Here is a 21,579-nt window from a genome sequence, read left to right on the forward strand (position 1 = left end):
AGAGGGTTCAGAGACCATGCAGAGAAACAGGCTATAGAGGGCAGAAACTTCACAGTCTCCTCTGTGAGACCATCTGTGGCCGACAGCAGTGAAAGTTCACTGGTGAGACTGGGCAGGTGAGAGCGGTGTCTTCACTGGCAGGTGCAGCATTGAGGGGGCTCCCTCTCCTAGCAAGTGTCCTAACACAATCAGTGGACACCCAGACTGGCAGATAAAGTTATCAACTGACGAGCCCCATTTGGCCCCAGCACCACTGATCAATACTGGAGACATCAGCTGCTATCACCCAAGGAGAAAGAGAAATATGTTTTTACACTGAGGAGTACATTGTGGATGGTTGTGCGCACTCTTCTTGAAAATTTTAACTGTGATCAATGTTAATTACTTTTGGCCTTTGGAATACATGACAGTGAGAGTCATACATTTACCTTTTATGGCTAAGATGTTGCTCTTAATGCACAGTGGTTTAAAATGAGGTCAAGAGCAAAATATATTTTATATCCCAAGTTAAAACCAATACATGGTATTAAAAAAAGAACCCTGTTACCCTGTCAGTGGAAGAAAGAGGACTGTTAATAACTATCTTTACAGCTGAGCTTTTAGACATTTAGAAGCTTACACCACAGAGTGAAAGGACAGGAACCAACCATTACCTTTATCTAATGATGTATATCAGACAACAAACAACATCAACTTAAATAAGCAAAGAGGCATTTATGTCTGTGTTTTACATCAATTTATCCCCTAAAATGTTGTCCAGTGTGTCCCTTTGCACTCAGGTCTCAGTTGCTGTGTGGCTGTGCAGCAACACTGTAGGGGGGTTTGTGGAAGTGAACTCAGGGACATTGTACCACAGTAGGGCTCCTCTGGGGACTGTAATCTATTTCATACCATCCATTACAGGGGTATGGAGGCCAGGAAACATTACTTTAAGGGCAGACACAGGACACAGATGGAGAAGCCAGAAATGCACATATGCAGAGATAGCACAGGTTTGGGAAATTTGTTGCTCAAAGGAGAGCTTCATCTGTGAATAAAGTCCTCACAAAGATTAAAGTTAAATATCACACATGAAATCTACTTAGAAATTTGATGGAGAAAAGTGAATTTCAATTTGATTTTAAAATACATTTTAAAATTCACTTAAATATGCACTTAGTGGCCAGTTTATTAGGTACATCTGACTAAAACTAAGTGTACCTAATACAACAGGCCGGCAATTAGTTGACATTTGTTTGGGATAAAGGATTCTTGCTGCTTTGGATTCAGCCATATTTCATTTGTTATGTTGTGTACAACACTGTAACAACGCTCGTTGTTACAGGCTGTCTATTCCCTGTATGACCGAAGTAGGAGCTTGGTTCGGATTGCCGGCAGTAAGTGAGACCTGTTCCCAGTGCATGTTGGACTCTGCCAAGGTTGCCCTTTGTCACCGATTCTGTTCATTATTTTTATGGACAGAATTTCTTGGCACAGCCAGGGAACGGAGGGTGTCTGTTTTGGTGGCCGCAGAATCTTGTCTCTGCTCTTTGCAGATGATGGCTTCATGGTTCTGTTGGCTTCATTAGTTCAAGACCTACAGTGTGCACTGGAGGGGTTTGCAGCCGAATGTGAAGCAGCGGGGATGTGAATTAGCACCTCCGAGACCATGTTTCTCAGTCAGAAAAAGGTGGATTGCTCTCTCCGTGTTGGGGGCGAGTTGCTCCCTCAGGTGGAAGAGTTTAAGTATCTTGGGGTCTTGTTCACGATTGAGGGCAAAATGGAGTCGCAGGTTGACAGACGGATCAGGTGGCGTCCGCAGTAATGCAGTCTCTGTACCAGTCCGTTGTGGTGAAGAAAGACAGTCATAAGACAAAGCTCTCAATTTACCGGTCGATCTATGTTCCTACCCTCACCTATGGCCATGAACTTTGGATCATGACCGAAAGAATGAGATTGCGGATACAAGCTGCAGAAATGAGTTTCCTCCAGAGAGTGGCTGGGCGCACCCTTAGGGATAGGGTGCAGAGCTCAGTCACCTGTGAGGACAGAGTAGAGCCGCTGCTCCTCCACGTTGAGCGTAACCAGTGGAGGTGGCTGGGGCACCTGTTTAGGAGGAGAAGGCCTCAGGGCAGACCCAGGACACGTTGGAGAAACTATGTCTCCCAGCTGGCCTGGGAACACCTTGGGGTTTCTCCTGAGGAGCTAGAGGAGGTGTGTGGGGAGAGGGAAGTCTGGGAGGCTCTGCTCGGGCTACTGAAGAAGAAGAATGAATTATATGGCCAAGTATGTTTTTACACACACAAGGAATTTGTTACCCACCGCACCACGGTCGTCACCTGCCCCTGCGACCCAGTCTCGGATGAAGTGGATGAAGATGGATGGACGGATGGATGGATGTACAATACCTTCGTAGTAAAACAGCTCATGTTTTAAGTGACTAGGTCTTTAACACTTCTGTTTGATGCATCCTTTTACCATTCATTCCTGACATGTCATTACTGTCTTGGACCATGCTCTCTTCCCAGTAATTGGGATGAGTTTCCTTTTTGTTATGCCCAGTAAGGATGTAACGATACAAAAAAATGATGTTATGATATTGTCCTGATAAAAAGTCCACAATACAATTCTTGCCATGGTATTAAAAAATTTTTTTGAAAAAAGATGCAAAAAATGCCTTCTACTAAAAAATTAATCAGCATTTTTGTATGATTTACCTTTTATTATAAAGTGTGTCTGCTTTCCTTCTATATTAAAATATATTAAAGTAGCCAGTCTTGACCTACTGTAAGCATGTGCAAAAAATTGGACACAAATTATGTCAGTATTGGGTCTGACATTGACATCATTCACTCATCAGATATCAGATGGACAGGGCAGATCCATATTCCAGTTCGCAGCTTGTACTGGACCATGAAGGCAGTAACCTAACATAATGTAACATGAGACACATTACCAATCCATATTCCAGTCCACATCTTACCATCAACCCACAGCAACTTCAGTCTGTAAGATAGAAGGCACAGCAGGAGATATACTTCCTGCCAGCTCAGGAAATTCAACCTGCCCCAGGAGCCCCTGATACAGTTCTACAGAGGAATCATCAAGTCTGTCCTCTGCTCGTCCATCTCTATCTGATTTGGTTCAGCAACCAAACAGGACAGGAACAAACTCCAGTGGACAGTCAGGACACAACACAAACTTCCTGTAAACAACCCAAAGGCTAAAGAGATTAAAGTCAGAAAAGTTGCTCAGCTTCATTAAACCACTGACCAACCACCATCTGTAGTGGAAAATGTCAGGTTTCGCAGCCTGTTGGGGCACTTAAGAGCCCAGGTATAATCTGCCATCCATAAAATACATTTCAGAGACTGTTTTACCCGAACTATACAACAGAGTGTCATCACAGTTAGAAGATGTTAAAGCCATGAGCTTCACAACTGATGTGAAGCTCATCGAAGGTACCCCCTCCCCCATTCAGTTGACACTTTACTGGATCCTCTATACAAAGATAGGTGAGAATAATATAATTTATTGTAGAATTGTTGGCTACATTTTAAATGGTAAATGTGAAATCTTGCAAAACCAAAGCCACATGTTTATTTCTAGCCCAAAAGTGGAGATTTGTAAATGTGCAATAATATTAAGAAGTGTGTCCCCTTGGCCTCTGACCATCTAGTGGTTGTTCTCATCCATCATTGCTCATGTTTAATATTTTGTTTATTAGTGTTCATTGTCTTACTGCAATGAAAGAGCTCCTGTATCAGAATTGGATTGGAAGTGGAAAAAATGTGGATTGGTCCATTTCTAGAAATAACCATATGTAATATCCTGATAGATATTGTCACAGTCCCATAACATTATTAAGAAATGGTTCTATTTTTCAAATATCATTACATCCCTAGTGTACATCATTTGCATATACCGCATGTATTCCACTGAAGACAGAACAAGATGCATGAACGAACTTAGCATCCAGTGTTATTTTACCTCGACTTATGACCTGACTTAAGGCCTACAATCGTCTTTGCCCCTGTTACTTACGAGTATGGCAGCTTACAGATTCAAATCCATGTACAGTATGGTTGTAATTAAAGATAGATGGCCCAGTGGAAATGCAGGGCTGTGAAACAGAATGACTAAATGACAAAAGAACGAACAGGGAGGATTTTGGAGACTGGAATGAAGCAAGAGAGAAAGAATAAGACAAAAAAGTCAGAAAAACTACTACTTCCTTTTGTCTTCATATTTGAGAAGATCATAACCATCACAAATGTGCTTACTTCTCAAAGGCTCGTCTGTAATTTGCCAGCAGACGGGTGGAGTTTACCAAAGATAACGATATTTCAGCTCTCAAATATACCAACACTGTCACCACAAAATCTTTGATCACAAATGCAGGGGGAGGATGTGTCCCATAAGAATAGCTGGAGTCTGTCTTGGGGCAATGATTAGAAAGCCGTGGTTGGAGTCTATGTATCATTTGGGTTCCCACCCTTTCCTGACAGTAGGAGCCCTTTTCTACCAAACCTAGTTTTCTTGTATGTTTGCCTGAATATCTTTCTGTCTGGCTGGTCAGCAGCCAACTGACTTTCAAAGGAAAATAAAAGAGTGTGGCCTTGTTTCTACACAAGCCGGTTGATGCCTCCCTTAACCTCTCCTCAGTTACCCTGGCACCCCATCTGTCCTTGTCTCCTACTGTGGTTTCCATGTCTGCCCTTTTCATTCTTCAACCTCCCTTTTCACACATGCAGACACACGACGGTCACTCCCTTGTCTGCTGACCGTCCGTGTTGCCCTATCAAAAAGGCTGGCCCCCACTTATTTGGAGGTCATTAATCATCCTGTGTAGGACAGGGGGCCCCTTAATCCAGCCTGTTTTTTCCCCAGCCTCACCAAGCAGGCCACAGCACAGCCCTCCGCACCGATCCCCCACGGTGTTATCAAGTTTCAGTGGTTGTAACTGTAGCACAATAAACAGAGGGGGAGGAGAACAGGGTGGGGGGAATGGAGGTGGAAGGAGATGGCAGCAGAAGAAAAGAGGAGAGAGGACAAAATTTCCTAACTACATTTTATTGGTGCACCTTTTGTAAAACATGATTCTTTGGTCTTGAAAACTGAAATCCATCTGGAGAACTGCATCTGTAATGAGTCAGATTATAGAAACTACTTAAAATAAGTTTAATCACCCAGTTTAAGATTTTAAAAACTATTATATTTACTGCGCTATAGCAGGGCAACGTAGCAGTTCAAAAGGTCGATCTCAAGTAAAAACAGCTTCACCTGCTATCCCACACTACCTAAAATGGAAAAATGTGCACCCACTGCTTTTGCTGTTACACCAACCAGGACTAGGTGCTGCCACTTTCCAGAAGTTGTGAGATGTTAACTAAAAGAATATGAGGCCATATCAAAGAGCCAGAGAATGTTCTTATTGTAGTGTGGTGTTTGCACATAGGGCCTGCCTGTTATGAGGGCCAGTGTGAGGCTGACCAGAGGAGTAATATAATGCATACATGGATCCCCCAGAGCCCCATGGTGTAATTGGTGTGGACAGAGAGCTCCAGAGAGGTTACAGTTATGGAACTTCCTCTAATGTCCTGCTAGGAGGCTACTTTTCCCATACCATAAATACTGCAACAATATCCATCTTAACCTGGACATAAAATTCTTGTTTTTATTAAACAGTGAAAAACTGAGAGACTCATGCACTATTATTTGTTTTAATTTTTATGCAAATCATGATTTTTTGGGTTTTCTAGATACAAGTGGCCTCCTCATCTTGTCTATAGTAAATTAAAAATGGCAGTTGTTTTATTTCAGTAAGAGAAGATTTAAAAGAGCCAATAATTATTGATTTGCTCAATTTTTCTATAGATGTACAGGAAAAACTGTGCATAATCATTACCATCTCTCCTTTCTTCCTTCCTACATCTTCCTTTAATTCTACACATCTTTCTCCAGTCCATCAAAACCACTGCCACTTGATGACACAGACCCGTGCAGATTACAACTTTATTACCGTGATCAGAGCTAAATCTACTATGTCAGGATTTCCCCTAAAATAACTCCAACTGGGACAGATCTAGCCTTTGTTGACCACAACGTGTGGGGTTTTCTGACTGGAGCAGAAGGAGCTAAAACACTTGTCTTTAGTAAAGAGGGGCATTACTCCCTCCTTTCTCAGTTGGTGTTTTCTCTGAACAGGGAGCTGTCTCTCTCTCTGCCTGCCCATCACAGCCTCTGGCCATTAATCATCTGAAGTGGACAGTGCTGACAGGCATTTGGCTGCATTACTCTCATTTTCTTCCGCTCTCTTTCTTTATCTTGCACCCGTAGCTCTCGCAGCCTCAATTACTGCTCCCCTAGTCCCATTACCTATTCATGGCCTTGCTTCCTCCCCAACCCAACCGTGCCCCCCCACCCCCATCCCAAATGAAGAAGTGGCCTGGTGTCAAACCAAAAACAATCACCCATCTGCTTAACTGAAACCTCTCAGGTAGTTAATGCTAGGTAGGTAGGTAGGTACTTTATTGTTCCCTCAATGGGAAAATTTCAGTGTTTCAGCAGCAATGGAGAACAAACAGCATAACACCATGAGAAACAAACACCACACACACACCCTGATAAATAAATTCCAAGTACTCAAAAATAGACAGAATCAAGTATTTGAATAATCAAGAACAGAATTTACATATGTGCATATTAACCATGCATTTCACCCCAGGATTTGAGTATTGCACCTCAGTTGACTATTACATAGTCCCTTATACTTTCACCTAGCTTATCCCTTCAGTGATGTATTGTACAGTCTGATTGCTGTGGAGAGGAACGACCTACGGTAACGCTCCTTCTTACACTGGGGATGTAACAGTCTTGCGCTAAAGGAACTGTTCAGAGCCTCTACTGTGTGGTGCAGGGGGATGGGAGGGGTCGTGCATGATGGATGTTAGTTTTACCAGCATCCTTCTGTCTGCCACCTCCTCGATGGAATCCAGGGGGCAGTCCAGAACAGAACCAGCTTACAATACCTTGACCAGTACCTGGTCAGTACCTTGACGTAACTCTTGACCAGCTTGTTTTGCAGTTAATGGTATCAAGCTAGCGTCAAAGCTTTTCTCTGGTTTCCCCGTTGGGGTTTATACAGCAAAAACTGTAATGGATGCAGCAAATACTGGCATAACTTATTAAGGCTAATAACCCCCACCCACACTTTTTTAACATGAGCAACTCTAGTGCATTTACATTACAATTACATGTCATGCAGCTGATGTGCAGTGAACCACAAGAGGCTCTCCAGTTGAATATGACTGAGCTGCTCTCCTAAAATTACAAGCAACAGTACAGGGGTCTGATTGTAAAAGCAAAACTGGGATTTAACAATTATTCCTGCTTCACCTACACTGATCTTACATAACAAATGAGCAGTCAGCAAAAAATAAGAGCTATGGGTGTAAAGGTAGAGAGGGTTTGTATGTGTGTCATCTGCTTTTTCTGTGATGTACAGCCCATCAATGGGCCCCCTTAAGCACAGGCAGGATTTAGGACAGCTGCTAAAATTCTTCAACCATTAACACGCACACACAGAGGCAGGAAATGGGAATCACTCGTAAGTTTTCCTTCCAGTGTTGCTTTCCTCTCAAGGTCTGGAGGCCCCACAATGATGTGGGAAAAGCACTTGGCCATTTGTTTCTCTCCGTCTGAGATTTCACTGGAGTTCACTTAATGACACTACTACTTCAAAATTAAAGTAGCACTTTTAAGCATTCTGTTTGTAAGATCAGTCAAACGAAGAAGAAGGCATTTCCCCATATAACCAGCTTTAATTCCCATTTCTTAGAAACCCCACATAATGACATTAAATCTAAAAGGCTTCCTAAAGGCGCTTTCATTACAAGTGCAATAATCTTGGCCTCACAGCTATGAAGTAAAATGGAAACACAGTAATTAGAGGGCACCATCCAGAACGACTTAGCAAGGCTTGCTCATCATCTCACATATCTTCTGGCCTAAAAGCAACAAGGGAATCCAGCCAAGTAATTTGCTCCCTGTGATTAAGACTCTGGTTTGAGAGACAGCACAGATCAGCCAAGTGCCTCTCCCCATAAAGAAGGGTTGGGGAACACACTAGCATAGCTGAAATTAAACTGTGCTTTCCTGTGCAGTGGTTACATCAGGTCTCTATGTCCACAGCAACATCCCTATCATATCCTGCATCCTCATTTAAAGCACTGTACAGCCATGGCTGTTGATTTCTCACCTTTCTAGTTATAATTGTGAGAACATCATTGTCTTTCTGGTGTCCTTTGATGGTCCCACATGAAACCACTTGAGTAAAAACCTTTCATTTCTCATCATATTCTTTTCCTTTGCCTCACACTTGTCTATTATAGACAAGTGCACTGAAGACACAATGTTTGTTACTACTCTTGTTGGGCACTGACCCTGGCACTTCCTCCAGGCTGGATACTTGATCCATCCAATCTGATTCCAGTTGCACTAATTGTAATTCACTATGGAAATTCAGCTAAAGAAGTTACATAAATGACAGATATGTATATTTTCAAACTAATTCTTAATTAGTATCATGTTCTATTTGATTTGAGGTGGTTTTACAAGCTAATGTGTCATCAAATGAATGTTATAATTCATTTCACATTTGTTTTGTTCAAATTGTATCACTGGCACAATAAAAACGACAGTCTTGTTTGTCTTTGTTTTTTTTCCTGTCTTAAATAAATGAAAATAAGGTGACATGGCACACCGTAATCAGCCAGTTATCTGCTGTCAGGTGACATTTTAGTCAGCTTGATGGATTTCTCTGTCTGACCAGTGCAAGCAAAGGGTCAGCCAATCACTCCCAGTGCCTGCCACTGGACAAAGATGCTAACAGGGCCCTGACAGATTCTGTCCCTCCCTCTCTCTGACTTGGCTTAATTCATCACCCTACAAACAAGACCTTCAAGTGTTCAGAACAGATAGCGACTGCTCTTGTGAGCTCAACAGCATAAAGGCACACACATGCACGCCAGTGCACATGGACCCTTCTACACAAATGTATGCACCATCATTATCATGACTCACTGCAAACACACATATCACATTCACATTCATATATACTGGATCACCCATCATACCCGGTGACATAACATAATCATGTTATGAACCCCATTCATGCACTTGCAGACCCATCATAGCATGCCAAAACATGATGTAAAGTATGCACCACTGTAATAACATGCTGACTCACCATGGGAGGTTTTGCTCAAGCCATACAACTTGCTTGGCAACAGATTTGTCTGATAACAGCCTAAGTGCATTAGCTGCCCCGGTAGGAGGGGTCTTGTAGGTAGGGTCAAAGCAGCACGCAGTCAGCTGAGCCTCGCCAACTGTTGGCCAACTAAATAAATTAGGTCACTGCCAGATCCTCTCGGTTCTAATACTGCAGTATCACAGGATTAACAGAGGCAGATCTCACCTGCTGACCCCTTAAGTCCTTTCCTCTGGGGAGGGGAATTAGTAAAGGCTTTCTTAGCCAGTGAGAGTCACAGCTTGTTTTTTGAGTTGACCAGTGTCAGGGCACACTCGGCAACTATGAAACAATCACCAGACCCACACATTAAAAAAACTGTTACAGATGTACATTGCTCCTTACTAACTTTACATGTGTTCTAACTGTTGCATGACCAAACAAACCATTTGTGTTGTAGCCAACACCAGTCAATCTATGATGAAATTCCAGATGCCCCGTAAAAAATAGCAACCCCTCTTCACACAGAGACAGGAAATGGCTGTTGAGAAATGGGAGTCGTCTGGTATTTGCTTTTTCCACATAGAACAGGGGTGAGAACTCCAACCAATGTCATATCCTGAGCAACTCTTAAAGACTCACACTACAGTTCATCCTGCCAGTGTTTTTCTATGGGATTTGAAATACTACACATGTACTTAGAGTTAAAGAATCTTTTGTTTGATGAGGAATATACTCTATATTATAATAGAATCTATTTTTGAACTATCAACAGGATATAAATTCAAAAACCAGAAAGGAAACCACAAACATTTCAGTCAGGAACCCACTGACAAACTAATTCTACAAAACAACATGTAGGCCTTCTTCAGGAAACTCTCCCAACTGAGCCTCAAATTTTAGGTGTATGCCACGCTACTAAATCTGATATACAGTAAGTAAAAGAAAACCTATGCTAAAGGGAGCAAAAGTGAAAGTAGCATGAATACAGTGAAGAAGCAGCTGCTGCATTGCATGATGTGGATTACCTCTTTTCTGCATGAAGGTGAAGAGATCATCCAAAAACTCCTTCCTTTTGGGGTCATTGTCCAGCTCATACAACTGAAAGAGGAAACAAGCTTATTACTCATGATGCACAGTTTGGCACATTCAGCAAGCTAAACTGTCACTAGAAACAAAGCAAGAGCGGTCTGCAAAGAAAAACTTTTAAAATGCGTGACTTTTATCAGACATATGCTCTATTTCTACAGTTGCGTGAAAATGAATAGTGTGCTTTGTCTGTCTTTGCAATGTTCTTTGCAGCACAAATACTGACCAGGTCTTTCCTCTCACACAGGCATAGACATGCACGTCAACAGCCAGCTGACTGTTGGCTATTACCATGGTGTGCTTGAGATTAACATTTATTAATTAAAAGAGGTAAGGCAACATGAGGCTATGCACCCGTCAGTCTTTGCTGTTGCTAGTTCTTTGAAGCAGGCTTGGCGTTTCAAAGCAGTGGAGATATGTTTAGAGCTCTGCCCGTTCAAAATGCTTCAAAGGGTTCAACTATTTACAGTTTCGACAAATTTAGAGTTAATAAGAAAGAATATGTAATTGGTGCAACAGCTTCCTCATCCTGTGCACAGCATATGAGCGGAGTGGAGATACAGATGCATTCTGGGTCGGGTTTGGGCATGCTTCAGGCTCGTGAAGTGGGCAGTACTGGAACAAAATTGTGGGAGTGGAACATAGGGCGATGCTCCTTCATAAAAAAAAAAGAAAAAAGCTGCTCTGCGCTCTGTCCAAAATGCCCCAGCTCCTCGCTTGCTCATGCTCCACTCCACTCACATGTTCTGATCCTGTAACCACATCTTAAAGTACTCACCTTTGCAAAGTCTCTGGAGGCCTCTCCTCTTCCTCTGCTACTGTCAGCATCATCTGCCCAACCTGCACTCCCATTCTATGACAGAAAAAAGAAAACACAGATAAGGTCAATAAACTAAGAGAAAGTGGTTTCAAACACGTACAGAAAGGATCCATTCTGTTGTGGTCTCATATCTTTGACAAGTAACAATTTCTTATTATTTCTTTTTTTTTTTTGACACAATTTTTTTCTAAAATAAATTTTACATTTATCAACAAAAATCCCATCAGGTTAATACCGACTGTAGGCCAAAAAGCTCATGCTGGGTCAAAAAACTGACTAAACTTTAAGCTTTTTATTTTTATTTTTACCACAACTGCAATACAAACACAGGAAAAGTAATATAAACTCAGACTAATGCATTTTCCAGGAATTGGAGGAGTAACCTCTGGAGTTAATGTGCCCCTGAGCTCCTTGTCCCCCTCCCCCTTCATCCTCAAACATCTCCATTTGAACCAAACCATCTGCATCTGAGCCTGCCCCTCCCCCACCTGTCTTCCGACCCAGCTGGATACAAGGGCCCCACATCCTTCAGTCTTAACGCAGCTGTGACGGGTGGCCAAGTTCATGAAGTATAGCTGCCTGTCAGGAGGGGCCAGGAGAGGGAGGGCTGGTCAGTAGTCCTAGTGCACACACATGTGCAATGACTATGTTTGTGAGTGCAGATAGGAGGGGCAATGGCCCCACAAGAGAGGAAGGAAGGAAAATAGGGGAAGAGAGAGGTGCACGGTATGTGCAGACCAGGAATGTCTCCTAAAGACAAACCCTATAAAAGCATCAGGAATCAAAACAAGATCTGTTTGGAGGGGTACATTAATAGCTGCAGCCTAGAGTCCAGGAGCCCATTGGCCAGTGGCAATTACAGGGCCTGAAATGAGAGCTGAAAGGGCAAAGGTTGGCAAGGCCCCAGAGAGCAAGTCACTTTACTCTGTAGTTTTAACGGGTGTCAACAATTCATGCTCCCTAAACAAATACTCATCCGCCATCAACTTGCAAACTCACTGCAAATGGTATGTTTCACAGAATTAAAAAGATAAAATGGTTTTTGTTTGCAACAGCCAACAACCTCTTTTATACATAAAAACTAAAATGATTTGTCTTATAAGGGTGGAAATTTGTTTACATATTCACAACAGTGATAAATGCAAAAAACATTTTCCATATCATGGAAACATATTCAACATATTTTCCTTTTCTAACTAGCATGAAAATTTTGGTTAGCTAAAGCTACATTTCTAGTGTGTTCCGCGCGCCCTGCCAGTACCTGGTAGCTGCCTCAGGTGTCCCACGAGCCATCCAGGCTCAAAAAGACTCCTTCTTCAGCTTGACAGCATCCCTTACTTCCGGTGTCCACCACCGAGTTCGGGGATTGCCACCGCAACAGGCACCAGAGACCTTACAGCTACATCTCCAAGCGGCTGCATCAACAATGCAGCATATATACACTGATCAGCCATAACATTATGACCACCTGCCTAGTATTGTTTACATAGGAGTCCATGTGGCATTTGGTTGGCACTCATGTCACTCTGCAACTCACTGTGCATCTTCTGTGAATCCATTTGCTTCCACAGTTCTACTGTCTGGAAAAGCACAGATGTGCCTACAGTTCAGTGAAAAACTTATGTAAAACTGTGGTCGTGAGGACGAGATAGAGAGAATGTTTTAGACAAATTCAACAGCCTCATCGCTCTAGGTGTAATATCACCACTACAGCCCCTGACTCTTTTTTTTCATAGAGACCAATGTACAGTGTTTCTCATTTTCAACCATTTTAACAAAGATTCAAATACATTTTAATCTTTTAAAAAGTACAAATGGAAGTTAAACGTTTAATCTACAGTAGGTCAACCTCATCATCAGTGAGCCGTGGGCGTCAATGACCCTGTCTCCAGTTCACCATGTGTCCTTCCTTAGACACTGTTGGTAGATACTAACCATTGCAGACCAAGAACACCCACCAAGACCTGCAGTATGGGAGATGCTCTGACCCAGTCATCTCACCATCACAGTTTGGTCCTTGTCAAAGTCACTTACATCCTTACACTTGCCCATTTTTCCTGCTTCCAACATGAACTTTGAGGACTGAATGTTCACTTGCTGCCTATTATACCCCACACACTGACAGGGGCCACTGTAACAGATGGTCAGTGTTATTCACTTTACCTGCCAGTGGTCAGAATGTTATGCCTGATTGTATGCACACACACACACACACACACACATATAAAAATTCCCCACTCGCCCCACATCTGGCATCTGGGGAGGTCTTATTCCTTCCTTCAAGCTTGCATCCTCTACCAGAGGCCTGGGAGCTTGAAGGTCCTGTGCAGTATCTTAGCTGTTCCTAGGACTACACTCTTCTGGACAGAGATCTCAGATGTTGTTCCTGGGATCTGTTGGAGCCGCTCTCCCAGTTTGGGGGTCAATGCCCCCAATGTTCCTATTACCACGGGGACCACTTGTGCCTTCACCTTCCACATCTTTTCTAGCTCTTCTTTCAGCCCTTGGTATTTCTCAGGCCTCTCGTGTTCCTTCTTCCTGATGTTGCTATCACTTGGGATTGCTACATCTATCACTACGGCCTTCTTCTTCTGTTTGTCCACCACTACTATGTCCGGTTGATTGGCCATTACCAGTTTGTCAGTTTGCATCTGGAAGTCCCACAGGATCTTAGCTTGGTCATTCTCAACCACCTTTACTGACATAACCACAAACTTTAAACATGAAACACTCCTCATGCGCAACATGCCTGAAGCATAAACTATACAGAGACAGATGCACAGTGACAGAATAGTGGCACCTCTACAACAGCATTTAGAAGTAGCCTACTAATCGGTCGTCAGCAGAGGATGACAGTAAAGTACAGCTTGTCACAATGCCAAGCCAGTGATGGAGGAAGTACTCAGATCATTACTCTAAAAATACTCTGTTACAAGTAAAGGTCCTGTGCTCAAAATGTTACTTAAGTAAAAAAGTATTAGCATCAAAATATTGTTAAAAGTACCAAAAATAAAAGTGCAAAATGGCCAGTTTCAGATTAATATATGTTAACTGGTGTGTTCATCTTTAATGTTGCATTTGGTAATGGTGGGGCTCATTTTAATCACTGTAGCTGTGGGTTGCTTAATCTATAACAAGTCCTTTAAAATAAAACTGCACATAGTTATTTCTGTAAATTGTCTGTTTGTTACCAAAGCATTGATCATTAATGCAGTTATGACAGAAAAAATGTGTTGCATTGCGTGTCGATTTAATTGGTGCTGCTAAATGTTGTGCTGGTGCTGCCAAATTTTGGCACCAGTGCCATTAGAGAAAACTGAACATTATAATTACATATAATGAGGGAGGATTTTCTGTACTACTGTTGCACTACATGGTATTACTTTGTTAGGTAATTTGGTAGCTGAATGTAGGTAAAATACATGTTCAAAAAAAAAGCGTTTGTGATCACACTTGTTGATCACACTTGTCTGTTGACCCGCAAGTTATGAAAAAGGCTCTACATGCTGTCCTCTCCATTTTAAATGATTCTATTGTCTCGCCCATAAACTGGAGGGGTGGGACAGATCACAAAATTTACAGTTAGGATCGCATCACGGATTGAATAATTTTTTGGATCAGCAAAAAAAAAGAAAAAAAAAAGAGACAAATATAACTTCACTTTCCATTTATTATTTAAAGAATTAAAGTGAGCCCTTAAAGCAAGAAACTTTTGCATATGGTCTTAAGAAAACAACAATCAAGATCCTCAATAATTAAATAAAATCTTAAAATAAACCCTTACCTTACATACCATAAGGGTTTTGTTCAATGCAACTCTGTAATGCTGTATCGAGATTTTGGGAAGTATTGCTTTACAAGACAACAGTAACAATTTCACACTGTAATAATTAAACTCTAATTAATCCAGGGTTCACATGACGGCCGAATGGTGGTGGGTGGCTCACAGATCAGCCATGATCCATCCCACCTCTAATAAACTGTATGGTCATACCAGTAATTGTCATCTAAATAGGCTTTTGCTTTAAAAGCATATATAGTCTAATATATTATCCCATGTATTATGCATCCATGGGAGGCATGATCATATCTGTGTTTGATATTTAATCATTTTACTTGAATGAAAAATTAATGTACATGTGCACCTGTACTAATGTGCGTTAGGTCTTAAAAAGGTCTTAAATTTGATTTTAAAAAGTGTGCAGCACCCGGTTACAGAGAACATCCTACTGTCTGCACTAAACTAACATTCTTTGCATAACCCTGTATGGGACAAACCTCACAACATACCCCTGCCTGAATGTCGATGAATAGCTGGGGGGTAATTCAGCACAGCCATTATAGAAAGATGTCTGGAGTGGAGCCACCATTTTAGTGAGGCCAGGCAGGAAGGCCAGGAACAAGAAAGGTTAATGGCTGCTGCTTGGTGAGTGGGGTTGGATGGCATTGATTGCTCAGGATGATGACAGCACTTGTCCAATATGTTAGTGGAACCATTATTAGATGAAGAGGCTGGTTCTTAATACAAGCATCATGTGATTTTCTGCTTCTGCAAATTTGAAACATAGAGGCAGACCTGAAAACAGCTGTTGTTTTGTGGCCTGCTAATGGGATCCTGCAGACTAAACATGGCATAATGAAGAAAGACACATGTCTCTGCTGTATCAGAACTCTGTTAGTCCTCAACCACATCTCAAATATTCCCACTCTGAGCTGTTGTTGCCCTGGGTGTTCAACCCTGCACATCTCCACACTGCAGACCAGGTCCCCTGAGCAACAGCTATTGAAGAGGAGACACAAATCAATAGCCCTGGCCGCGCAAGCACAAGGAAGTCCCCAGCCCCCTTTGGACACAATCTCGCAGCACATGTCAATACTCATCATCCTCAGCCAACTACAGCCATGCCAGGGAAACTGAGAGGAGGGCAGAATCACAGATCCCACGGAGAACTAACCCCTTCACCTCCAAGAATACATATTAAATTTGACCAACACAGTACAGGTTTCCATGGGAAACCCTCATCAAGTGGCACTTATCTATTTAGAAGTCAGTGTAAACAGCCACACCTATCCTCAGAGAAAACATAATGCAGGCACACACAAGCAAAATCCCTATAGCAACCCCAGGCATTCAATCAAAAGTAATGAAATGTCACAGTGCTCTCAATACCAGCTCTGCCAGAAGAGACACAGGACAAAGGATGACTTTAATGTAACTTACCAACATTCCTCTACACCAGTAACAGGACCTCAGACTGCCAGAGAGCCCCTCTCATCCCACAAGTACTCCTAGCATCTCATTCCTGGGCTAATCTTTTTTAGCCAAATTACTGCCTGTCAAAACAGTTCTGTGAGGGAAATCCTTTAAAAAGACACAGCAGCAGTAATTTAATCACAATCAATGCCTCCAGCAGAATTCTGGGTTGCACCCAACAATTGTAATAAATGGCAAGCACTCAGAAAGGAGGCTACAAGCTTACTTAAGGATTTTTTTCCCATTATGGCAACCTACCGAAACGTGTGGAGACAAGTAATGCAGGTCACAGGTTCTGATTTTGTTTCCACTGCTCTCCACCCACTTATGAGGTATGTTCCGGGAACTAAACTTCGGCATCCCTCAGGAGATAGGGCTAAAATCAAGTTCCATGAACGCAAGGGGGAAGGGGTGTGTGCGTGCAGAGCAGTCGCCAGTGATTGGTTAAATGCCACCTCAATCATTATGCAGAAACACAAGAGGTTTAGAGGTAAAACAGGGACTTCAGTGAGTGGGCTGTGAGCAAAGCAGTGAAGATGTCACATTTCTACAAGTTTGTGTTCCGCTTGTTCAATAGCTGTTTGATAAACTGCTCATACAGTCTCTGTTACTGGCTGATTATTGCACTATTGCATCTCAGTCTGCTCAGCTGACTGCCTATGTGAGAGAGGCAGAGCTCCTCCCTACTCTAAACAGAGACCCAACACAGAGAAAACACAGTGGCAAAACAAAGCAGAACAGTCCACTTCAACCCGGGAGGTTATGCAGGGCGAAGTACAGGGTATACCGCTCGTTTGATTTGGATAGTGGAAACACAACATTAGTGGTTAAGCATTTGCTTAAGTCATACATTTGAATTTAAAGACCCATATAACTACTCAGGGTCTTTTACGTTTCTCTTTTCTAAACTGTAACTTACAGAACAGTGTAACTTACACTACATTTACCTACGAGAGATTTAAAGATAATTTTATAGGCATTTGGTTTTTACCTTGTACACATTTTACAAATTAATCTGAATAAAGCATATTACACACACACTAGTAAGCTTGTGTCCTCATCTACTAGACAACAAGAGCTCTGACGCCTTTAGTTCAAGTCTGGTGAAGTCACCTTTATGCTTTGAAAGAAAACTGAATTTGCTTCCCCTCAGCATGTCTAAATTAAGGAGCATTGTGGGATGCAGCAATCTCTAATCCAAATCAAATAATTGGGGTCTTGATCCATCTGTGGGACTCCACAAATCATTTATAGCGCCTCTTACCATGGGGGGAGAGAATGATGGGTGAGGGGTGGGTGTAAGCGGATGGCATCCTTTATCTGCCACCTACTGTAAAGGATCTCATAGTGAGCTGGCCATACATTGCAACCAATAAAGTCTCTGGGTAACCGTGATCCCACGTGCAACGAGAGGGAAATAAATCTCCCAGCCACTCTGAAACATATGGTAGAGTTTATACATAAAAACAGATCCACGACTAATTCTCTGCTCTCATTAAGAATTATTATGGGGCATATAAAAGGTCACACATCAAACAGCAGCAGAGAACAGGACCCAGGGGCATACCTGCCTCTGAATATCCAGTTGTGTTTGTAGCCAGAAGAGATTTCTGGCTTTGGGGGAAATAGGTAAAGTGGCAGGGACAAGGGGCTAAAAGAGCAAGGCCAGAACATGTTGCTACCTGCCCCAGCCTCAGCGATGCTGCACCTCTTAAAAGGCCACTGAAAAACAGGCCTCCAGGCAAGACCACCTCTCCCTCCATTAATCACTCCGATTACAAAGCTGAAAAAAAGATAGAGGGAAAAAGGGAAGGGTGGGTCAAATTAGAACAACAGAATGAAATAGACAGACACACAGAGAGAAAAAACATATATGCTGGTCAACACACTTTTTCAACTCATCCAGTTTAACACCGAGAGACAGAACACACTGTGACCAACATGAAAAACCTAGCTCTGAAGGGGTGGATCTGTATAGTTTGTTCCTGGGTAAACACATCTGCTGGTGACCAGCAAGTGTGGTTTGCCAAATAAACTGACTGCATTTGTTCAATTCCAGCCCTTTCACCAAGACACCACATTCCACAGGCCTCTGCCCCATCCCCCATTACACTAGCTGGCCCCTTGCGCTGCCTCATACGAATGCAACGTTTATTGGCTGGTATGGCCAGAAGTTCACACTCACTGGTTCAAAGACCCTTTCACAGGCAAAGCAAACATTTTAGTGAATCACATCTGTGCCAGCACATACCCCTTAAGTTAACCCCTTCCCACCTTGTTTTAGACCCATAAGAAACAAAACCTCAGAGACTAGATTTTCCAACTATACTATGCACAGACTTGCTTCTTCGTGAATAATTTGATGTCGAAGCTATTAGTTTTGCCCTGTGAAATGTACTGAGCTATTAAGTTGTGTCCAATATGCAAAGCACTGATCAAAATGCTACAAATTTACATTTCTGAATTAACAGTAAACCACATTTTGGGTTTGCATATGTTGCGTTTATACTTGTACATGTTAATGTTCTACCTAGGGGGCGCTCACACATCAAAGTACAGAAAGGAAGATGAAAAAGAAGAAATTAGAGAACAAATGGTAGAGATTTTGATCCAGACTCAAAGCTGTTGTAATATTCGTCCTAAAACTGGTATTATGCCACATTATGAAATGGTGATTATTTTTCAGGTGAGAAAGTAACCACTTAGGTTGAGAATAGGTGGTCAGTCTAGCCAAGTGATGCCAATTTGCTCCCATGTTTTTGGAGATGGGATTACCCGCTAGCAGACTAATAGCAGGTAGCTATGTCACGGTCAGAGCAAAGTCAGATCAATCAATCAGCGTGCAGGATGCACAGCTTCACACAACTGTAGTCGAGATTTGGGATTGAACAGTCTGCAACCACCGGCGACCCATAAACCCCTTTGCTACATAGGTATGCATTGATGCCTACATGCAGTTGCAGAAAAGTCTAAATTTCCTGTAACTATACTACTGCATTCGGGTAAAAGTAGGTGCTATCAGCTGTTTGTGCTGGCTTAAACACTTTGATTTAAAAAAAAAAACCTTGCACATCTCACATCTTTCAAAGAGTAAGCATCCACTTCACCCCCATGCTAACGGCAGCTGGAGACATCACGCAGACCCGATAGGCCTTTTTATACATTCTCATTAGACTGACAGTACCAGGAACTGGATACATTCACAATAAACAAAAAAAACCTACACTGCTATTAGGATGCATCACATCTAATTACATATGAAATGACAGAGGTCACAATGCCTGCAGTCAGGTGGGTAAATGACATCTGTCTGCTGTATGACAGTGAGTCAAAGAGTTCCAGGGAGGGCGGGAAACCAGTCCCATTATTCTAAAGCTTTCCTTCATTAGTGAAGTTAGTGTTATGACTATGTCTCTGAATCTGCTGTATCAAATGTTCAAACCATAAGTACAATTCACAGCTTTCTACATAGTCTGATCAATAGGGAGCGATTTCTCTGTTCAGTGGCAGAGGGATCCACTTCCTCTAAACCGGCGTTAAGTGTGCAGGGGCATTCCACCTTTGATAGGCCAGTGCACCCCAGGGACCTGGGCTGGAATGGTGCAGCCCGTCACGCATCTGGAGCTCATCTCCAGGGACTGGCAAGCCACTACACCTCTACTGGAGGTTCAAAACACAGCAGAGATTCCCCAAAACTTGAAAAAAACAACAACAACCAATTAATCCATACCTGGATTACTGTAGAATTAACCATATGAGAGAACAAGTTTTCAGAAAAGTAATTGTGTGCTATGGATATATGGAAGGTAAATTATGCTTGCATCAATAGAAGCTAATGGAAACTAATTAGCAGACCTAATTAGCATTGCTCATGGCTGTAACAAACTGTACAAAGCATAGGCATTCAGTATTTGCAAACCAACCCAACATAGATATGCTGTGGTACTCCATATCGGTCACTAATTATCTTTCAGCATTGTTAGCTTCACCTTGCAGGATTTTCACTGAAAAACAAAGAAGAAGAAAAAAAGGACAATATAATGTCAAGGTATACATGTCTTTATCAAGAAGAATACTGAAGTGAGCTGAGATTTTATCTCAGGAATATGAGCATGGTCAGGGGTGAATTGTGTCTTATTTTTTGTGTGGATCAGTTTTAAATGCAGCAAGGGAGTAATGCTAAAAGAAGTAGCAGACACATGGCCCTGGCTACGACCTTCTCCTATGGAAAACCACTTATGACATCATGATAATTTTATCCACAGAGAACACTGCAGTTCCCTAAGAAATAATGTTGTGTCAACTTTACAAAGTGATCAATACAGTTTTTAACAATGATTAATCAATCACTAGTTAATCATTAACATATACATAACCTACCAAACCATGTTTATAAACAGATCATGTTTTAAACTCTAAGTTGCCTTTCTGCATACGCTGTTTTAAAGAGAAATTATTGTTAGCAGGCAAATTTTTATGCTTGGTTAAACTACTTCAAGTCTTTACAGCCTCAAAATAGAGAATCCAATTAAATACTTACTTTATACTACTGCTACAGCATAAACTACTATACTACATGTACATGATCAGATTAGATGTTTTTCTCTGGGTTACTGCAACAGCAGGAAATATGATAACGATAACAGAGCAAACAGACTGTACTGGATATTACACAGCAGCAGCAAAAGCAATAAATGCAAAGACATACAGCATTTTAATGACAGATTATAGATAACTGCACAGTGCATGGTCCATATACACTAATGCTCATTACCTCTGCCAAGGAGGTTATGTTTTTGGTTGCCTGTGTGCGTGTGTTGGTTAGCAGGATTACGGACAAACAGGTGGATGGATCATCAGTATACTTGGTACAGACACTGGTGGGGATTAGATTTTGGCTGAAAAAGGTTAAAGATCGTGGTCACTAAAAATAAACAACACAAAAATCCCATCTTTAATATGGGGCAAAATATAAAAAATTCACATCTCCATCAAAAGTTATCAAAATCATTTAAAAGTTGACACATGTAGGGTGGTTTTATTGTGTAAATAACGTGGGCTTCATAGATAACTGGAAAAACATTTTGGGGGAAACCTGGTCTGATTAGCAGAGACAGCATCCATCCCACTTTGGGTGGTGCGGCTCTCATATCTAGAAATCTGGAAGAGTTTATTTTATTTGTTAGT

At 41.9% G+C, this 21,579-nt stretch overlaps 1 protein-coding gene across 1 annotated transcript in view; it reads right to left on the reverse strand.

Annotated features, from left to right (window-relative positions):
- Positions 1-21,579, reverse strand: part of LOC109969919 (AT-rich interactive domain-containing protein 3B-like) — a 60,687-nt gene that overhangs the window by 16,741 nt on the left and 22,367 nt on the right. The window contains exons 3-4 of the mRNA XM_020617149.1: positions 11,097-11,171; positions 10,258-10,330 (exon numbers count right to left, since the gene is read on the reverse strand). Of these exons, the coding sequence (XP_020472805.1) occupies positions 10,258-10,330; positions 11,097-11,171 (148 nt within the window). The remainder of the gene's footprint in view (positions 1-10,257; positions 10,331-11,096; positions 11,172-21,579) is intronic.

The sequence above is a fragment of the Monopterus albus genome, unplaced genomic scaffold (assembly GCF_001952655.1).
Source record: "Monopterus albus unplaced genomic scaffold, M_albus_1.0 scaffold186.1, whole genome shotgun sequence".
NCBI classification, from domain to species: domain Eukaryota; kingdom Metazoa; phylum Chordata; class Actinopteri; order Synbranchiformes; family Synbranchidae; genus Monopterus; species Monopterus albus.